Source organism: Schistocerca americana, chromosome 3 (genome assembly GCF_021461395.2).
Source record: "Schistocerca americana isolate TAMUIC-IGC-003095 chromosome 3, iqSchAmer2.1, whole genome shotgun sequence".
In the NCBI taxonomy this organism is placed as follows: domain Eukaryota; kingdom Metazoa; phylum Arthropoda; class Insecta; order Orthoptera; family Acrididae; genus Schistocerca; species Schistocerca americana.
In genome coordinates this window covers 364,698,096-364,717,724 of record NC_060121.1, presented here as the reverse complement: position 1 = coordinate 364,717,724, position 19,629 = coordinate 364,698,096, and the positions used below count along the sequence as shown (strand labels likewise).

Sequence of the window (19,629 nt, the reverse complement as noted above, 5' to 3'; positions counted from 1 at the left end):
GCATCAGGTGATTAAAATGATGTGACAAAGGAATAGAAATAAAAAATTACATTTAATCCAATTAATTTTACTACAATAATATTTATCAAAGTCACTTCAATAAAGATTTAAGAATGAAAACTTTACTGCACCTGATGATATTCAAACCCACAACTTCCTGCATGTGAAGTTATTAGCCTAATCCACCACACCACGCAACCAGGTTATGTAATGCAACTTTTTTAACATTATTCAGCATCACGCAAAATTCTGAAATTTTTTTTCCTTCAATTACTCAAAAATGAGAGCCCACCAGGATGAATGGCTGCAAGATGTGCTATCTAGAATCTTAACATACATTACCAATATTTGGTTTTAAAAAGTCGATCCCACCACTTGGACCTCTCGCTGTGAGCAGATGATTTCAATCTGCTTACTGGCTTCATGTGCAATCAAAATTTCTTACAATTTTTAGTCAGTTTAGCTGGCAAAATTTTCATTGAACACTTCTCACATTGCTCTACTTATGCCCATTTTATTTTTGTTCAGCTTTCATTTGTCAACTAGGTTTCGTCTTCACTTAAATCTGTAATGAAGTGTGCTTTGTTTTCGTGGCAACTTTGTAATGTGACTATTGAATCATGATGGGTCTTTTCCATCCATTACTGCCTTGCTCTGCACACTCTGATCTGAGGTTTATTGTACAATTATTTCGAGTATTATTGATTTTTGCTCTACATTTTGTTGTCTGAGCTGAATATTCAATGCTGACAACTCAGATACTCAATAGATTGTTTCCGGTCATTCTTGCTAAGAAAGAATACTTTCCTACCTTTCTTCGCATTCCTTGTAACGCATCTAGTCATCGATGGTGCAAGAGCTTTATAATCAAGGACATCCTTGTCTATGTTTGCCCTCATTATTTTTTGATGGAAGACATTTAACTTGTTTTCTTTAATATCTATGGCTTTGTCCACATTGCATTATTTTTTTTCCCCCTAGAAGCTGTTTCAACTGTTATTACTGTGTGTTGACTGAAAGTCGGGCAGTCAAGTCCACAGAGTATAAAGCATACATATTTGTTGCAATTAAGAACTTTAAAAATACGCAAGATGATTTAATTTTTTTTACCTCTGGCTGTTGTCCACATTACAATTAACACACTGTACATTTATTCTCCAGCTCTGTCCTTCAGATGAATTTACCCTAATAAAGGCATAGGGAACACAAAAATTACTAGGATATGGGGAATACTGCTTTGGTCAAACTGGATGCCTCTGGCAATTTGTTGTGCAACTACTCTTGCATCAGAAGCATTCAGACACAAACCATGCCATTCATCATGTGACCCAAGTGAGAGGTGATGGACTAGTCACACCCATGTATAAATGTCTTTTCCCCTGAGTGATTTACCAAGCTCTCCACTCACTGTACAGAGTGCTTCATCGAGGGTTTATCATACCACTCAAAGTGTGACTCAGTATTCTCGCTAGTGTGAAGAGCATTCTCAGCAGTGTACCTGATGTCATAAGGTTATGGTTTAAACTGTTACTTACTTACAGCCTCTACTATTATTAAATGATCTTAATTTAAGAACCATTCCCAAGTGGAATCACTGAGTGCTGCTCTTGGCGTGAGAACACCCGTTACCTGGTAGTCACTTCCCAAAGAGTTCCATACCAGTTCTGATAGTCCCCCCATCCTTGACTGCATTGCAGCAATAAGACTTTGGTCTTCTTAAAGCTTTTATTCTTTCACTTTACTCGTACCTTATGCCCTGTAATTCCAGATTGCTTCTGGATTTCTTGGGTTGTCTGAAAGCTTTTGACCTCAGTCTCCAAAGCAGTGAAGGTATTGGAGACTGCTAGACTGAAGCTGTCAACGTCTTATGGAACTTTCAACGTATTTGGAATGCTTGACTGTAAACCAGTCTTCTAATGTAGTCCTAACATTACTACTGCAGACTATAGCTCGCAAAAGTGCTAACTCTCATTGTGATAATACCAAATCAGCTTCAAGTTTGAAGATAACTTTCTCTTTATCAGGTTTTATGTAGTGGTAGTTTCAGTTATTAATGCATCTCCAGAGGTGACGAGCATCATTACTTATAGATTGTATTACAACATCCCACATAAAAGTAACACTGAAATTCGTCACACTGACACAATTCTTGAAAATTATGCAGAAATTTGCACACTTTTCCATTGTGACAGTCCGTATGTTTGATTAAAAACTCTGTTCAGGGAAAGGTAACAACTGCAGTATTGCGAAATCTGACTTTTTGATCAGACTACTTGAAAATAAGAATTCTGTAACAGTAACTGTACTACATAATTTAAATGTAGATTTTAAGCATAAGTACAGTCTCCAACTGTACATTTACCTAGTAATGTTGTCAACTCATGTACTTTCCTTTTAATTGCACTTTTATGCTTCATTTAATGCTCAGTGTATGTCTTTTATCTAGTTGTGTGGATACAAGATTTGCCTTTGGGTTCTGTTGTAGATTTTACATCTTCTTTGTAACTTGTGCTTACTGTGACATCTGAAATCATTTTTTGTATTGCTTCCTAAACACAGTATTAGTTGTATCTTTTACTTGTTGAGTAAAACTCCTTTTTTAATTGTATTTGTAACTAAAAAGAAAATCATCATAATATACTTCCTTTGCACAGGATTGCACATTGTACCACCATATATTTCAAGATGCTACACGACCTGCAAATAGAGCTAATCCTCAGTGTATAGCTTTCAACAAATGCGGAGATGTTTCATATGCTTGCAAAGTGAATGTTAATCAGAACTATGGTGGGAAGCAAGGTGGTGTAAGGTAAATCATCAGTGTCCACAATTCATTGGCAAGTCTGTCCATCTTCTCCCTTTTTACCTCTTCTTGTTTTCATTCACTGTCCCTGTATATGACTTACGGCTAAATTTTCCTCCAATTTTGTTCCGAACCATATAATTATCTGTGACTGAATTTGTGAGTGCAACGAGTTAACATAATATTCATTTTCTCTTTCATTAGTAAAATAGGTAAATTACTATGAAACTTTACAGCATTTCACAGTCATCCTAAGGGATACATACTAATTTATTTCATTAGTTTACTTGACAGAAGTTCTTACATACTTGTGGTGATTAGCTCATATTGTGAAATTTTCCTGTATTATGTAATGATCAATTAAATGGAAACAAGACAGATGAAATAAAAGTAAATAAACTGTTAATTATTTCAAAGGTAATTGCCATAGCTGTTAATACCTTTATCACACTATGAGACAAGATGGTCAGTGCCTTTGTGGAAACATGTTTGTGATTGCCTGCAAAGCCACAATTGTGTTGAGGCATGCACCTCAATGAACCATGGACCTTGCCGTTGGTGGGGAGGCTTACGTGCCTCAACGATACAGATAGCTGTACCGTAGGTGCAACCACAACGGAGGGGTATCTGTTGAGAGGCCAGACAAACATGTGGTTCCTCAAGAGGGGCAGCAGCCTTTTCAGTAGTTGCAGGAGCAACAGTCTGGATGATTGACTGATCTGGCCTTGTAACACTAATCAAAACAGCCTTGCTGTGCTGGTACTGCGAACGGCTGAAAGCAAGGGGAAACTACAGCCATAATTTTTCCTGAAGGCATGCAGCTTTACTGTATCATTAAATGATGATGGCATCCTCTTGGGTAAAATATTCTGGAGGTAAAATAGTCCCCCATTCGGATCTCCGGGCGGGGGCTACGCAAGAGGACGTTGTTATCAGGAGAAAGAAAACTGGCGTTCTACGGATCGGAGCATGGAATATCAGATCCCTTAATTGGGCAGGTAGGTTAGAAAATTTAAAAAGGGAAATGGATAGGTTAAAGTTAGATACAGTGGGAATTAGTGAAGTTCGTTGGCAGGAGGAACAAGACTTTTGGTCACTGAAAACAGGGTTATAAATACAAAATCAAATAGGGGTAATTTCAGGAGTAGGTTTAATAATGAATAAGAAATAGGAGTATGGGTAAGCTACTACAAACAGCATAGTGAACGCATTATTGTGGCCAAGATACACACGAAGCCCACGCCTACTACAGTAGTACAAGTTTATATGCCAACTAGCTCTGCAGATGACGAAGAAATTGATGAAATGTATGATGAGATAAAAGACATTATTCAGGTAGTGAAGGGAGACGAAAATTTAATAGTCATGGGTGACTGGAATTCGAGAGTAGGAAAAGGGAGAGAATGAAACATAGTAGGTGAATATGGATTGGGGCTAAGAAATGAAAGAGGAAGCCGCCTGGGAGAATTTTGCGCAGAGCATAACATAATCATAACTAACACTTGGTTTAAGAATCATGAAAGAAGGTTGTATACATGGAAGAACCCTGGAGATACTAAAAGGTACCAGATAGGTTATATAATGGTAAGACAGAGATTTAGGAACCAGGTTTTAAATTGTAAGACATTTCCAGGGGCAGATGTGGACTCTGACCACAATCTATTGGTTATGAACTGTAGATTAAAACTGAAGAAACTGCAAAAAGGTGGGAATTTAAGGAGATTGGACCTGGATAAACTGAAAGAAGCAGAGGTTGTACAGAGTTTCAGGGAGAGCATAAGGGAACAATTGACAGGAATTGAGGAAAGACATAACAGTATAAGAAGAATGGTTAGCTTAGAGGGATGAAGTGGTGAAGTCAGCAGAGGATCAAATAGGTAAAAAGACGAGGGCTAGTAGAAACCCTTGGGTAACAGAAGAAATATTGAATTTAATTGATGAAAGGAGAAAATATAAAATTGCAGTAAATGAAGCAGGAAAAAAAGGAATACAAACATCACAAAAATGATATCGACAGGAAGTGCAAAATGGCTAAGCAGGGATGGCTAGAGGACAAATGTAAGGATGTAGAGGTTTATCTCACTAGGCGTAAGATAGATACTGCCTACAGGAAAATTAAAGAGACCTTTGGAGAAAGGAGAACCACTTGCATGAATATCAAGAGCTTTGATGGAAACCCAGTTCTAAGCAAAGAAGGGAAAGCAGAAAGGTGGAAGGAGTATATAGAGGATCTATACAAGGGCGATGTACTTGAGGACAATATTATGGAAATGGAAGAGGATGTAGATGAAGATGAAATAGGAGATATGATACTGCGTGAGGAGTTTGACAGAGCACTGAAAGACCTAAGTCGAAACAAGGCCCCCGGAGTAGACAACATTCCATTAGAACTACTGACAGCCTTGGGAGAGCCAGCCCTGACAAAACTCTACCATCTGGTGAGCAAGATGTATGAGACAGGCGAAATACCCTCAGACTTCAAGAAGAATATAATAATCCCAACCCCAAAGAAAGCAGGTGTTGTGATGTGAAAATTACCGAACTATCAGTTTAATAAGTCACAGCTGCAAAATACTAATGTGAATTCTTTACAGACGAATGGAAAAACTGGTCGAAGCCGACCTTGGCAAAGATCAGTTTGGATTCCGCAGAAATGTTGGAACACGTGAGGCAATACTGACCCTACGACTTATCTTAGAAGAAAGATTAAGCAAAGGCAAACCTACGTTTGTAGCATTTGTAGACTTAGAGAAAGCTTTTGACAATGTTGATTGGAATACTTTCTTTCAAATTCTGAAGGTGGCAGGGGTAAAATACAGAGAGCAAAAGGCTATTTACAATTTGTACAGAAAGCAGATGGCAGTTATAAGAGTCTAGGCACATGAAAGGGAAGCAGTGGTTGGGAAGGGAGTGAGACAGGGTTGTAGCCTATCCCCAATGTTATTCAATCTGTATATTGAGCAAGCAATAAAGGAAACAACAGAAAAGTTTGGAGTAGGTATTAAAATCCATGGAGAAGAAATAAAAACTTTGAGGTTTGCCAATGACATTGTAATTCTGTCAGAGACAGCAAAAGGATGTGGAAGAGCAGTTGAACGGAATGGACAGTGTTTTGAAAGGAGGGTATAAGATGAACATCAACAAAAGCAAAACGAGGATAATAGAATGTAGTCAAATTAAGTCGGGTGATGTGAGGGAATTAGATTAGGAAATGAGACACTTCAAGTAATAAAGGAGTTTTGCTATTTGGGGAGCAAAATAACTGATGATGGCCGAAGTACAGAGGATATAAAATGTAGACTGGCAATGGCAAGGAAAGCGTTTCTGAAGAGGAAAAATTTGTTAACATCGAGTATAGATTTAAATGTCAGGAAGTCGTTTGTGAAAGTATTTGTATGGAGTGTAGCCATGTATGGAAGTGAAACGTGGACGATAAATAGCTTAGACAAGAAGAGAATAGAAGCTTTTGAAATGTGGTGCTACAGAAGAATGCTGAAGATTAGATAGGTAGATCACATAACTAATGAGGAGGTATTGAATAGAATTGGGGAGAAGAGGAGCTTGTGGCACAACTTGACTAGAAGAAGGGATCGGTTGGTAGGACATGTTCTGAGACATCGAGGGATCACCAATTTAGTATTGGAGGGCAGCGTGGAGGGTAAAAATTGTAGAGGGAGACCAAGAGATGAGTACACTAAGCAGATTCAGAAGGATGTAGGTTGCAGTAGGTACTGGGGGATGAAGCAGCTTGCACTGGATAGAGTAGCATGGAGAGCTGCGTCAAACCAGTCTCAGGACTGAAGACCACAACAACAACAATGCACCTCTTCATCTGAAGGAAATTGATGACATTAATGTCTCTCTTCAGGGCTCAAAAATATGGAAATTGCATGGGTGAAGATCGGGATTGTGTGGAGGGTGTGTATTGGCTTTACAGCAATATTTGTGCAGCGTGGTCGAAAACACAGGCACATTAACTCTGGAAAAGTCTCTTGCCTGGTAGGGCCCACTGCTCATAGATGTTCTGGAACATGGCATCACAATTAATGCACTGCAGTACATGGACGCTTTGTAAAAATTTGAACGTGCCGTCAAGTCCAAATGCCCTGCGATATTGATGTATGACAACATTCTGTTGCAGTGTAATGCCAGCCCACATGTTATCAAGGTTGTTTCGACTATGCTGCACAAGTTTTTCTGGAAAGCCCTTATATGTCCTCCACACAGTCCCAATTCCTCCCCATGTGATTTCCATGTTTTTGGAGCCCTGAAGAAAGCCATTCGTGGCCACCACTTTGCTTCGGACGAATCAGGGTACAATCATGGTTCTGTAGGCAACTGCAAACATTCTTTCATGAAGGCATTGACCTTCTTGACTCACAGTGGGATGTATGTATTAACAATTATGGTGATTGCTTTTGAAGTAATAAAAACAGTTTCCTTACTTTTCCCCCATATGTTTCATTTTCATTTGGCTTCTCTTTATTATTAAATAAATAAAAGAAGAGCACTTAATGTGGATTATAGTGTGTGAATGTTGGTTGCTATCTTTTGTTACAATTATCTATTCCTTTTGGCTCATGGAATAGAAATAGATAATTAATGTTGCATACATATTTACATTTTAGTGGAAAAAATGTTAGTATTGATTCTCTGTGAATTTTCATGTGATGCTTGTTTGCTCAGTTTTATGCAATTTTTTGAAAACCCTTCAGTTTGATCTTGTGTGGTTATACATTATATATGGTGAGTGAGCTATAGGAGTTGGTTGGAGAACTATGACTATGACATAAACATTTGCAGCTTAAGATATACATTTGAGATGAGGAACTGTACATTGGAATCGGTTTTCTTTAGCTCTAGAAATTATGATGAGAAAACATAATCCTAAGTTTTAGTATAGTGTTCATTCTTCAGATATGCATGTTTTAAGTGGTTTTGTTATTGTTTTCATGTTTCTGGCAATGTTACGACTATTTTCAGGAAAGTTGTGCCACATAGTGAGCAATTTTACCAAGCTTCGAGCAATATGTTCATGTTTAATAACAGCTCCATCCGTGAAACACACTGGTTTTGTGAGTCAGCTCGTCGATACATTCTTACAGGACGTACCCTAGTGGAAATGTGTGAACATAATGCTGCTGTAGCAAAAAGCCTTGGTAGAACTAATGTAAGTTGTTTTGAAATATGATATATTGAACTGAACAATGTTTTTTTCATATCTGCTCAGATACTTAGTGTGTCAAGTGAGATAGCACATTGTTTAAGACACTGGTGTCTCATTCATGGGAAACAGGTTTCAGATTCCCCTACAACCACTCAGATTTATGTTTTTGTAGTTTCACTAAATGACTAAACACAAATGTGAACTGGTTCTTTCAAAAAGACAATGCCTAACTTCCTTCCTCATCCTCTAATATCCTCACCACCTGTGAGACATTAAGCTTATTCCCACCCATTTATTATAATTTCATCTTTCCTTCTATATGCAGCTGATCATATTTCTTCACTTGCTATTTCAGTTAAGATATAATACCTTAAGTTTAGATCAGGGTCACTCCACTGAAAACAGAAACGTGATTTGTTATAGAAAATTGCCATAAAGAAGTTGCATTGACGGCAGTAATGATGATCTCTTAATTCAGTATTATGCTGAGCTTTATGAACTTGACTCCTTATAGTTGTTTTAAAACTTGATTCTTGTCTGTAGCTTACATGCCCTTACAGCAGCTTGTTTCCTATGATTGCCGGCCGCGGTGGTCTAGCGGTTCTAGGCGCTCAGTCCGGAACCACGCATCTGCTACGGTCGCAGGTTCGAATCCTGCCTCGGGCATGGATGTATGTGATGTCCTTAGGTTAGTTAGGTTTAAGTAGTTCTAAGTTCTAGGGGACTGATGACCACAGATGTTGAGTCCCATAGTGCTCAGAGCCATTTGAACCATTTTTTCCTTTGATCTGAGGTCAGTACAACACTCCTGTATCTATTTGTACCAAAAAGTACCAGTACTTCTCCTTTGAATGCTTACTAATTCCCTTTTCCTTACAAATACTCTGTATTTGTTATAGTCAGTTATAGTGTTCCAATGGATTATAGTGAGCAGTTAGATATCTTGTTCTGTAGCAATTAGGTTAACATCGATTTTGTACTGCACAATATTAATAGTGACCTCAAATGCATAGCCATAATTTTTTCTACAGTAAAATGGAGTCAACTTTCATTTGTTTGTATTCATTGCATTCATAACTTTTTTAAATTATATATCTCTGTGTTCAGTTAAACTGCAATTAAATTTCAGTATTTAATTATTACCAGTATAAAACGATTTCCAATGCTGATTTCTGTTAAAGTGAATTCCATAGATATTTTATTCCATAATTTATGTGTAACCAATTGTGATCTGTTATTTCTCACCTTTGTTTTACACATTTCTGATTTATTCACATTAGAAATGTCTCATTATTGTAGGCCTTCACTACAGTGAATATTGTGGCCTCATTCTGAGTACCATGTAGTGTTCGGAAGTAACATACTTTCCACATGTTTTGTGCCCTGTAAACACCATGTAAACATATTTCAGAACCTTTTTTTTATGATAACTTTTGCCCATGTCTCTCTCTCTCTCTCTCTCTCTCTCTCTCTCTCTCTCTCTCTCTCACACACACACACACACACACACACACACACACACACACACACACCTCACATTTGTTCTGCAATTAGAATTTTCTTTCACTGTAACACGAACTAAAATTTTGTCAAGCTGATAATAAATTAAAAAATATAAAAGTGGTAAAAGTGAATGACTATGGAAGCTGAATGTTGTAACATTAAAATAAAATTTCTAGTTGCACCTCCACTTTACCTCCACATAATCTACATCTGCATGACTTTCTTGCTTAGCAGAGGGTTAACTACCCCTTTCAGACTATTTCTCTATCTCAAATGGCACTTGGTAAAAATGAACTCTTAAAATTTCCAGGCAAACTTCAGTTTCTCATATTTTATTACAGGGTGTATACGACACAGGACAACTGGGAGATTCGGAAAAAACCCGGGAATTTTTTCATCAGGGAGAAAACCAGGAAAAACCCAAATTTTTAGAGTTCTGGGTATTTTTCATTGTTTTAGTTTTCAGTTAAATTTTTGTAATTTTGACTGGTAAGAACCGATATCCTAACAAAGGATATTACTGTATCCCGCTACTGCAGAATAATACTGCAGCAATAAGACATGAACGAGAGGAAAAAACGAAAATAAATTGCAAATGAAATGCACCTTGTACAACAACAAAACACAGTTTTAATACAAGCGTCTGCCAACAGCAAAATGTGTCAAAGGCTTTAGTAAGACAATGCAATGCTTCATAACAACAAATTGCCTCCGATGAGCATGACGTCACAGCTGTTTACATTAGATTCGTTTTGAGCAGTTACAAATGGGCTCATGGGCATGCACAGTTGAGTCGTGTATGAGTAGTACTTTCTCCCTCTTCTGGCTACAGAAATGTGGCTTTGGCTGTGTAAGCAGTAGCAGCAAGCAGACAGGTGCTATCCGGATAAATCTTACTGGCGTGCCCAAGCTGCCAGTTTCACACATGTGCAGCAGGCCTGGATCTGGGGGCAGGGAGGGAAGGGGGCAGACCGGGATGTCTGACCCTGGCGGCAATTTTGGGAGGGGGGGGGGGGGTGCCAAATTCATATTCTTGAGGGAAAAAAAAAACGCTGTTTCACAAAGCGCCTAGCATCCAGCGCACGTTGGTCTAGCAATTATTCATATGATTTCAAACGCACCTCTATTGGTTTTCAAACCTTTTTTAACACATTCTAAGTTGATTTCTGAATGAATCATGATTTTTGAATGTGTGCATAGTGAATGTGATGTCTCTGCCAGAGGAATCCTCATCGCATCTAGAAATAAACTTTCCTGCAGACAAAAGGGGACGAGGGTATACAAGCTTTTTCAGTAATAGACAACGACATTTCGATTTCTCATGTAGTAAAACATTTCACGAACTTTGATGAGGTAGTAGATTCTTTCGCAGAAAGGAAAGCACATCATGTAAAGCTGTAGCAAGAATAAAGACGATTAGAAACAAAAAAATGCTAGAACCTAAAGATTTGTCATACAAAACAGCAAGTTTTAGCTAATAGACAATAAAGAGTGCAAATTTTCTGAAGAGTTCTTGTTCTCCCAGTTACAAATAATCCCATCCAGTATTAACTGCGAGTTTTTTTTTTAAGAGGGCCAGGATGTCAAACCGGCCGACTGGGAGCGGGAGAGGCACCACAGGACATTTTAATTTCAACTGTGCTGAAAATAGTTTGATAGTATCCATTACAAAATATACACATTTGGGTTCCACACAGTGAAATACAGTGACGTGTGTAGAAGAATGCTGTGTGAAGAGGTGTGGCACTGCTCTTTATCACACTTAAGACCAAATAACATGTCTTACATTTCCTTGAACATATATGTCTCATGTGTCAGACTTTTCAGAACGATGTGCACTACAAAATAAACATATTTTTGTAAAGTTAATTTTTTAAAATTTTTGGCATTCTATCTCCAATACTTGAGGGAGGTGGAAGGGGGGGGGGGGGGGGGACGGGACACTATCTAGTATTGCCCTGGTTCTCAAATATCGTAGATCTGAGGCTGATTCGCAGAACAGTCTGAGTTACAGTGAGGAGGTGGGTAGTCTCCAAGTTATCCATGTTTTTGCTGTTTCCTCTTCGTTTACTGCTTCTACGTCAAATGAAAACAAAATGGATTTCTGTGTGATCAGTAGCTGACAAGTGAATTAAAATACATTCACATTATTATGGAAGCCTAAGATATGTTATTAGTTTCAGGTTTTATTTTATTTCCACCTTTCTGACAGTCAAACATTAATCACCTTGCAGAACAATGATGTTGTTTTTGTCGGTTTGCTAAAGAAATTTGGCTTTAATTAATCTTTTCCGCTGAGGCAGTCAATTTATTTGAAACACAGTGCTTAATTCCACACTATTGGCTAATTTCAACTGTTCACTGCATTTCAAGTGCATGTTTTCATCTTCTAGCACATATGGCATTACGCCATGATAAAGAACCAAACATGAGATAATACAGTACTGATACTCCAAGAAAATTTACATTGTAAACCACACTGAAAAGCTTAATATCAAGTCAAGGCCTACTTCATTGGGAATCTGGACATGTGAATGTGCACTTTAAGCCAAATTATGCATTTTAGTATGGTTCATGAAATTCCGATGCTCTTGGAGTATCCTCTAATGTCTTGTTTCTTTTATGACATAATGTAAGATCTTTTAATGTTTTACACGTATGAACATACTGGCTTCCTACGTCATCGTAGCTATGCAAGTGCGGTAACACCTATTATCTGGTGCTCTCTGACAACTACTGAAATGAACCTATTTCTAAAAGGTTATGGGAAAATATTGTGAATGGTTGTTTGAAAAGCTTTACATTCAAAGTAAATTTCATTTTACGCAAGATGAAATGTGTACGAGAATGTATGTAATTTCTTAAATCACAGTGCATTTGACTCTCATTTAAAAATCAACTCTTTGATTATGAGTCATTTTGAAGAATTTCGAACTCAGAAGAGCATACATTTATGTCGGTATTAAAAATTTTACTAACACATTTGTGTGATACATCTTAAAGCGTAACACGTGCAAAAAGAATCAACATTATATGTGAAAGCTTAGCTTCTCTTGCAGCTTATTAATCTTCGAGAACAATATTATATGTGAAAACTTTGCTTTTCTTGTAGCAACACTATGTATACTAATTTAAACCATTAATTTTTTCTGTGTGTGTGTGTGTGTGTGTGTTCACTCTACTAAACAGCGATGTTGATATTGGATGACTACATCACATGTTATATGCTCTGAATATAAGCTATGACTGGCTTACAAAAGCACATCGCAATCTCGATTTCAAAGTTTCGGAAAGTAACATGTGGTGTTCGGTGGAATTTGAATTTGTACTTTCGTAATATGAAAATATGCAGCATATATGTTGCTGCACATCAAAGACATTTCCAAAACATCTTCCACACCCCCCTCTAAGTTTTGTTTTCGGAAGTGCTGGTAAATTCTACACCGGTGTATAAAACCTTAACCATTCAAAGGAGTGATACGTTTTACAGTTCTGAGGGATTCTATATTGTCGCTTAACAAGGAAAAAGTGTATTTTCACCCAGGAGGAAGTATATTTTTATTCGGGAAATCCGGGAATTTTTTCCTTGTGCACGTATACACTGTGTATTATGATGATCATTTTTTCCTATGTGACTGGGCGTTAAAAAAAAAACTTCACGTTTGGAGGAGAAAGATTATGATTGGAATTCTGTGAACATACCTCACTGCAGTAAGAAATGCCTTTCTTTCAGTGATTGCCACTCCAACTCACACTCACATCCATGATACTCTCTTCCCTTTGTCACAATAATACAAAACAAGCTGCCCTTCTCTGTAGTTTTTTGATGTCTGCTGTGAACCCTATCTGGTAAAATCCCACACAGTGCAGAAATACTTCAAAAGAAGATGGATAAGCATAATGTAGGCAGTTCCTTTACTGGATTTGTTGAATCTTGTAAACATTCTGCTAGTAAAATAGTCTTTTGTTCACCTACTCACAGCTTTTCTGTGTGATGGTTCCAATTTCCGTTGTTCATAATGGTAATCCCTAGATATTTAGATGAACTGACAGCTTTATACAGGGTGGCGCAGATGGATCGGGTGGTTTTAAAATACTTGTCAAACTGTCAATTGTAAAGGTATTGGATTGAAATAAAGTGCAAAACGTGTAGTTACAATGGAAGTTTATTAACAAAAAAATAGTAATGTTAGTTTTTAAAAATTACATCCATCAAATGCCCTCCTTCTCGAGCGACGCATTCTTGGAGTCGGTCCTTAACGTTCCGCATTGCCCGCTCAAGCACATCACCAGGAATTGATGTGATTTCGGTGTGAATTGCTGCCTTCAACTCCTGAATGGTCCGGGGTTTGTTCATGTAGACCCTTGCTTTTAAATAGCCCCATAAGAAAAAGTCACATACCGTGAGGTCCGGCGAGCGAGGGGGCCAATGGACATCTCCATTACGGGAAATCAAACGGCCAGGGAACAGAGCGCGTACAGCTTGCATTGATATCCTAGCAGTATGTGCAGTTGCCCCGTCTTGTTGGAACCACATATTGCCCATGTCGTAATTGTTCTCTTCAAGTTGTGGGAGAAGAAAATCTTCAATCATGTTCACATAACGCTGCGAATTAACAGTAACCGCCTGCTCCCTTTCATTTTCAAAAAAGTAAGGACCAATTATCCCTACCTTAGAAACCCCACACCAAACCGTCACTTTGTCACTATGGAGAGGCCGTTGGTGTAGATCTCTTGGGTTAGTGTCGGCCCAGTAACGGCAATTTTGCTTGTTTACGTATCCGTTAATGTGAAAGTGAGCCTCGTCAGACATCATGATAATCAGGTTTACATCTTCCAATAACTCCAACATCTGTTGGCTAAACTGAAGCCTTTGAAGATGGTCTGTTGGGAGAATCTTCTGTACCAACAGGATTTTATAGGGGTGGAATTTCAGTTCTTCGTTAAGAATCCTTTGAAGGCTCCGACGTGACATTCCAAGAGCTTGAGCACGACGTCTCGTTGATCGACGTGGGCTCGCAGTGACATCGCGTCTCACATGCTCCACGTTCTCAGGCGTTGTTATTGTTGGCGGTCTAGGCGTCCATTTTGGAGCACATGAACCAGTAGTGCGGAAATTATGCACCCAACTCAATATCGTATCTCGCTTAGGAACACTACCGCGAGGTGGGATGTTGAAACGCCGGCGAAAGGCACGCGTCACAGCAACAATTGACTCGTTATTGCGTATTAACTCTTCCACTGCGAAAACACGATGCTCAACGGACCACGTAGCCATCGCGACTGACTGCCAGCCTGCAACTGAAACTTCCCGTCCCCCCCCACCACAGGACGAAGTCGCCGAACACCTGGCTCCCCCCCTCCAGACGTACAGTCCACTTCAAAACCACCCGATCCATCTGCGCCACCCTGTATTTGTGTGATTTGTCATGTAACTGAAATTTAATGGATGACACACACACACACACACACACACACACACACACACACACACACACACACACACACAGCCTCTGGCAGCTGAAGCCACACGACGAGCAGCAGCAGTAGTGCATGATGGGAGAGGTAATGGGTGGGGGTAAGGAGGCGGCTTGGGTGGGGAGGGGGAAGGATAGCATGGTAGGGGTGCGGTACAGTGAAGTGCTGCTAGGGAGTGTGCAGGGATGAGGTGGAGAGAGGGTAGGGCAGCTAGGTGCAGTCAGGAGGTTAGATGGAGTGCGGTGGGGGGAGAGGTGGGGAGAGGGGTAGTCAAAAAGGAGAGAATTAAAAAGACTGGGTAAGTTGGTGGAACAAAGGGCTGTGTAGTGCAGAATTAGGAACAGGGAAGGGGCTGCTAGGACAATGACTAATGAAGGTTGAGGCAAGGAAGGATACAGGAACTTAAGATACATTGCAGGGGGATTTCCCACCTGCACAGTTCAGAAAAGCTGGTGTTGGTTGGAAGGATCTATATGGCACAGCCTGTGAAGCAGTAATTGAAATGAAGAATGTTGTGGATGGTGGCATGTTCAGCAACAAGGTGGTTTAGCTGTTTCTTGGCCACAGTTTGTCGGTACCCATTCAGACAACTAGTTGGTTGTCACGCTCACGTAGAATGCAGCACGGTGGTTGCAGCTTAGCTTGTAGATCACATGCCTTTGATGGGATGGGTGATATTTGTGACCAGACTGGAGTAGGTGGTGGTGGTGGTGGTGGTGGTGGTGGTGGTGGTGGTGGGAGAATGTATGAGACAGGTCTTGCATCAAAGTCTATTCTCATGGATATAAGGTAAGGGGTTGGGAGCAGGGGCTGTGTACCATTGTGATCCATTGTTAGAATCAGAATTTAAAAGAGCTTTGGAAGACATAAGATCAAATACGGCAGAAGGGATGGACAAGGAAGAATTACAGAGTCTGCTGAATGCAACGAACAGTCTAATGAGTACAGAATACGCATTGAGAATATATCGAAGAAAGGTGAAAGTAATGAGAAATAGCAGAACAGCGAGGAACTTAACATTAGCATTGGTGATCACGGAGTAGATGAAGTTGAGGAATTCTGGCATGTCAGCAGTGAAATAACCAGTGATGGGCATAGCAAGGAGGACATCACAAGCAGACCGGCACTGTCAAAAAGGGCGTTCCTGGCCAAGAGAAATTTACTGGTATCAAACATAGGCCTTAATTTGAGGAAGAAATTTCTGGGAATGTACATTTGGAACACAGTACTGTACAGTCCCCTCAGGGACTTCTGCAGCGGTCTGGACAGAGAACTCAGAAAAAGACTCATAAAATGTCTTGTATGGAGTGTTCTTCTATATGGCGCTGAAACATGGACTATGAGGAAAAAAGACAGAGAAAGGCTGGAGGCTTTTGAGATCTGGACATGGCGGAAGATGGAAAGAACAAGTTGGATGGACAGAGTAAAAAATGAAGAGGTACTGAGAAGAGTGGGAGAGAAAAGACAGTTACTAGATGTAATAAAGAGAAGAAAAAGAAATTTGATTGGGCATATATTAAGAAAGAATGACGGACTGATAAAAGCAGTTTTAGAAGGTTATGTAGAAGGGAAAAGGAAGCGAGGAAGGAAGAGATTCCAGATACTGGATGACATGATGGACGGTACAACATACAGCAGCCTTAAGAAGGAAGCAATGAATCGCAGAAAATGGAGAGGCAAAGGACCTGCTAATATAGCAGATAACTGATGATGATGACTGTACAGTAGTGAAATGTGGACTGGGGGAAAACTGGAAAAGAAGAGAATCAAAGCATTTGAGATATGTTGCTACAGAAGTATGTTGCAAATTAGATGGACTGATAAGGTATGGAATGATGATGTGCTCTGCAGAATTGGCGAGGAAAGGAAGATATGGGAAAAAACTGACAAGAAGATGGGATAGGATGGTAGAATATCTGCTAAGACATCATGGAATAATTTCCATGGACTAGAGGGAGCAATAGAAAGTAAAAATTGCAGAGGAAGGCAGACAGTGGAATACATCCAGCAGGTAATTTAGGGCATAGGTTGCAAATGCTACTCTTGGATAAAGAGGTTGGCGGGCTGTATCAAACCCATCAGTAGATTGATCACTGAGATTGATCACTGGGGGGGGGGGGGGGGGGGGGGACCCTCTACTGCAAATAGAAGTCAGCGATATGGGTAATCAGCATACTCAGAGGGAATGTAATTGGTATACAACCTGAACTGGAAGGCTTACCTTTATTAAGTGATGTAAGCTATTTCACTAAACCCAGTGTATCTATATCTAAGTAACTCATCAGGCTGTTGTAGTTTATTTGAATCATGGAATATTTATTATGCCTTGTTTGGTAAAGATATTTCAGAAAACCATGTTTAGTAAGTCTGCTTTAGTGGCACTGTCATTGGAAACATTTTCATTATTATAGTAAAGGTATTGATTGCATCTTGCTGCTGGTGTACTTTACATTTGAGCAGTATTTTTTGGATTTTCTGCCATATTTTGAGATAGAGTTTCATTGTCGAAACTATTAAAAGCATATTCCATTGAAACCCGTGCTAGATTTTGAGTTTCTGTAAAACATCACCAATCATGGAGATTTTGCATTCTTTTAAATCTAGTGTGCTTTGTTCATTGCTTCAGCAACAATGTGCTGATGTGTTTTGTTTACCATGGGGAATCCGTTCCATCTGTTTGTAATTTACTATCTTTTTACCTGTGACTTTGCCTATGTACACATATGTTGTATAGTTGCACACACATATTCTGATTTTCTGCTGTTTTACACTCGGGAGAGGATGTTAAATTTATTTGTGATATTCAACCTTGTGGCATGATCATAGATCCTGAAACATATTGAAAAAATTATTAGCTCACTGCAGTGCTCATTCTCTTGACCAGGTGGACACAGTGTGCAGCAAAAATAAGAGAGATATTTGCTTCATACTTTTTGAAGTATTTCAAGTCAACTGATTACAGGAAAGAAATAACAACAGATTGTTAAAAACATTTTTAAGCGTCACCCCCTTCTCGTTCCCATCCTCATGCCTAGTGCTTTTATACAAAAAGAGGAGTTGTATGTACACTAAATTTGGTTTAAGTTGCACGAGGTGTCCCTGAGTTGTGCCTTTACATCACCCATTTGCTGTCACACACACACACAGCTGCAGGAATGCTTTGATTGAGCCTAGCAAGTCCAAAAAATATCAATTCAATACTAACATAGGTTGTTAGCAAATATTTTTACATGTCACCGCTTCTCATTTCCACACCCACCCTAGGGCTGGTAAGTAGGAGTATAATAACTGCACAGTATTTTTATACAAATAATGAATCATGTATAAACAAAGTTTGGTTGAAATTGCTCCAGAAATTCCTAATAATCCTCTATGTTGCCCCAGTTTCACTCCCACCTTTATGGAAGGTAGGTGTTTGTTACTCACACAGTGCTTCTTCCCATATACAAATGATATGTGTACTGGTTGACATTGATCCAGTTGTCTAGAAGAAGATGTGGAACATAGCTGTAGACACACATTTTTAATGCACTAACTAATGAACCTAGCATTGCCTGGATATTTATTTAGTCCAGTCTTATATAAGTCTCTGTCCATCTCCTCTCCCCTTCTCTGTCTTTCCACTTCCTCCTTCCCCATCTCTCTGCTCATCTCCTCCTCCCTCCTTTCTCTTTCAATCTCCTTTTCCCTCCTTTCTCTTTCCATCTCCTCCTCCCTCATCTCTCTGCCTACCTCTTCCTCCCCCATTTCTCTATTCACCTCTTACTCTCCCCCTCTCTCCGTTCCCCTTGTCCCAGTCTGTCTCCTCCCATCCCTCTTTCTGTCTGTCTCCTCATTCCATCCATATCTCCATTCATCTCCTCCTTCCCTCCTTCCTCTGTCCATCTCCTTAACCCCCTTCTCTCTATCCATTTCCTCATCCCAGCTCCTCCCTCTCCCCCTTCCCTTCACCCTATCAGATCCATTTCACCCTCACCTCTGTCTCTGTGCAACCATCGCCATCTGTCCATACAACACACAACAAGCCTGTCCTGCAGGAAATCCGATTGGATGAACATATATCACAGTGAGGAAGGACTTTTTATTGATCCGCCATCCTTACCCTATGGGAGATAAGTATTCTTACCTCCACAGTGGTTTTTTTTCAGGCAGTAAGTGATATGTGTACCCAGTTCAGTTGAATTGCTCCAGCAATTGAGCACACAAATGTACATACATACATACATGCTTTTTTTATGGTATATAGTGGTACAGATATGCTGTGACCTCTCAATTGCCCTTAGTACTGTTTCTTTGAATTTTAAGCCCATCTGGTCTACAATTACTTAGTTTGTAAGGAGTGGAGATTGTCACTTACGAAGGCATCAAACAAATTTTTATTTGTTTTCTTAAGTAGATTTATTTTGCGTTTATTTTTGTGGGGTTTGGATTTTTTTATATTCAGTCTCGTGGTTGGATATACCCTGTTTGCTAAAAGATTATTTGTTGCTAAGAGATCAAGTGTGTTATTGCAACCATTTGCACTTTGAGTAGCTTCCTGAACTATATTTTTGCCAACATATTGAGGGCAAATTGAAGTCCTCATCAACTGTAGCTATGTGAGCAGAGTACCTATTCAAAATAAGACTCAAATTGTTCTTGACCACATCAGCAACTACATCATCTGAGTTGGGAGGCC

At 39.4% G+C, this 19,629-nt stretch overlaps 1 protein-coding gene across 4 annotated transcripts in view; it reads left to right on the top strand.

The window, feature by feature from the left end:
* LOC124605536 (GATOR complex protein WDR24) overlaps positions 1–19,629 on the top strand; it is a 139,397-nt gene that overhangs the window by 57,290 nt on the left and 62,478 nt on the right. For all 4 annotated transcript variants that reach the window (XM_047137288.1, XM_047137289.1, XM_047137287.1 and 1 more), the window contains 2 exons: positions 2,655–2,809; positions 7,787–7,973. In XM_047137288.1, the coding sequence (XP_046993244.1) occupies positions 2,655–2,809; positions 7,787–7,973 (342 nt within the window). The remainder of the gene's footprint in view (positions 1–2,654; positions 2,810–7,786; positions 7,974–19,629) is intronic.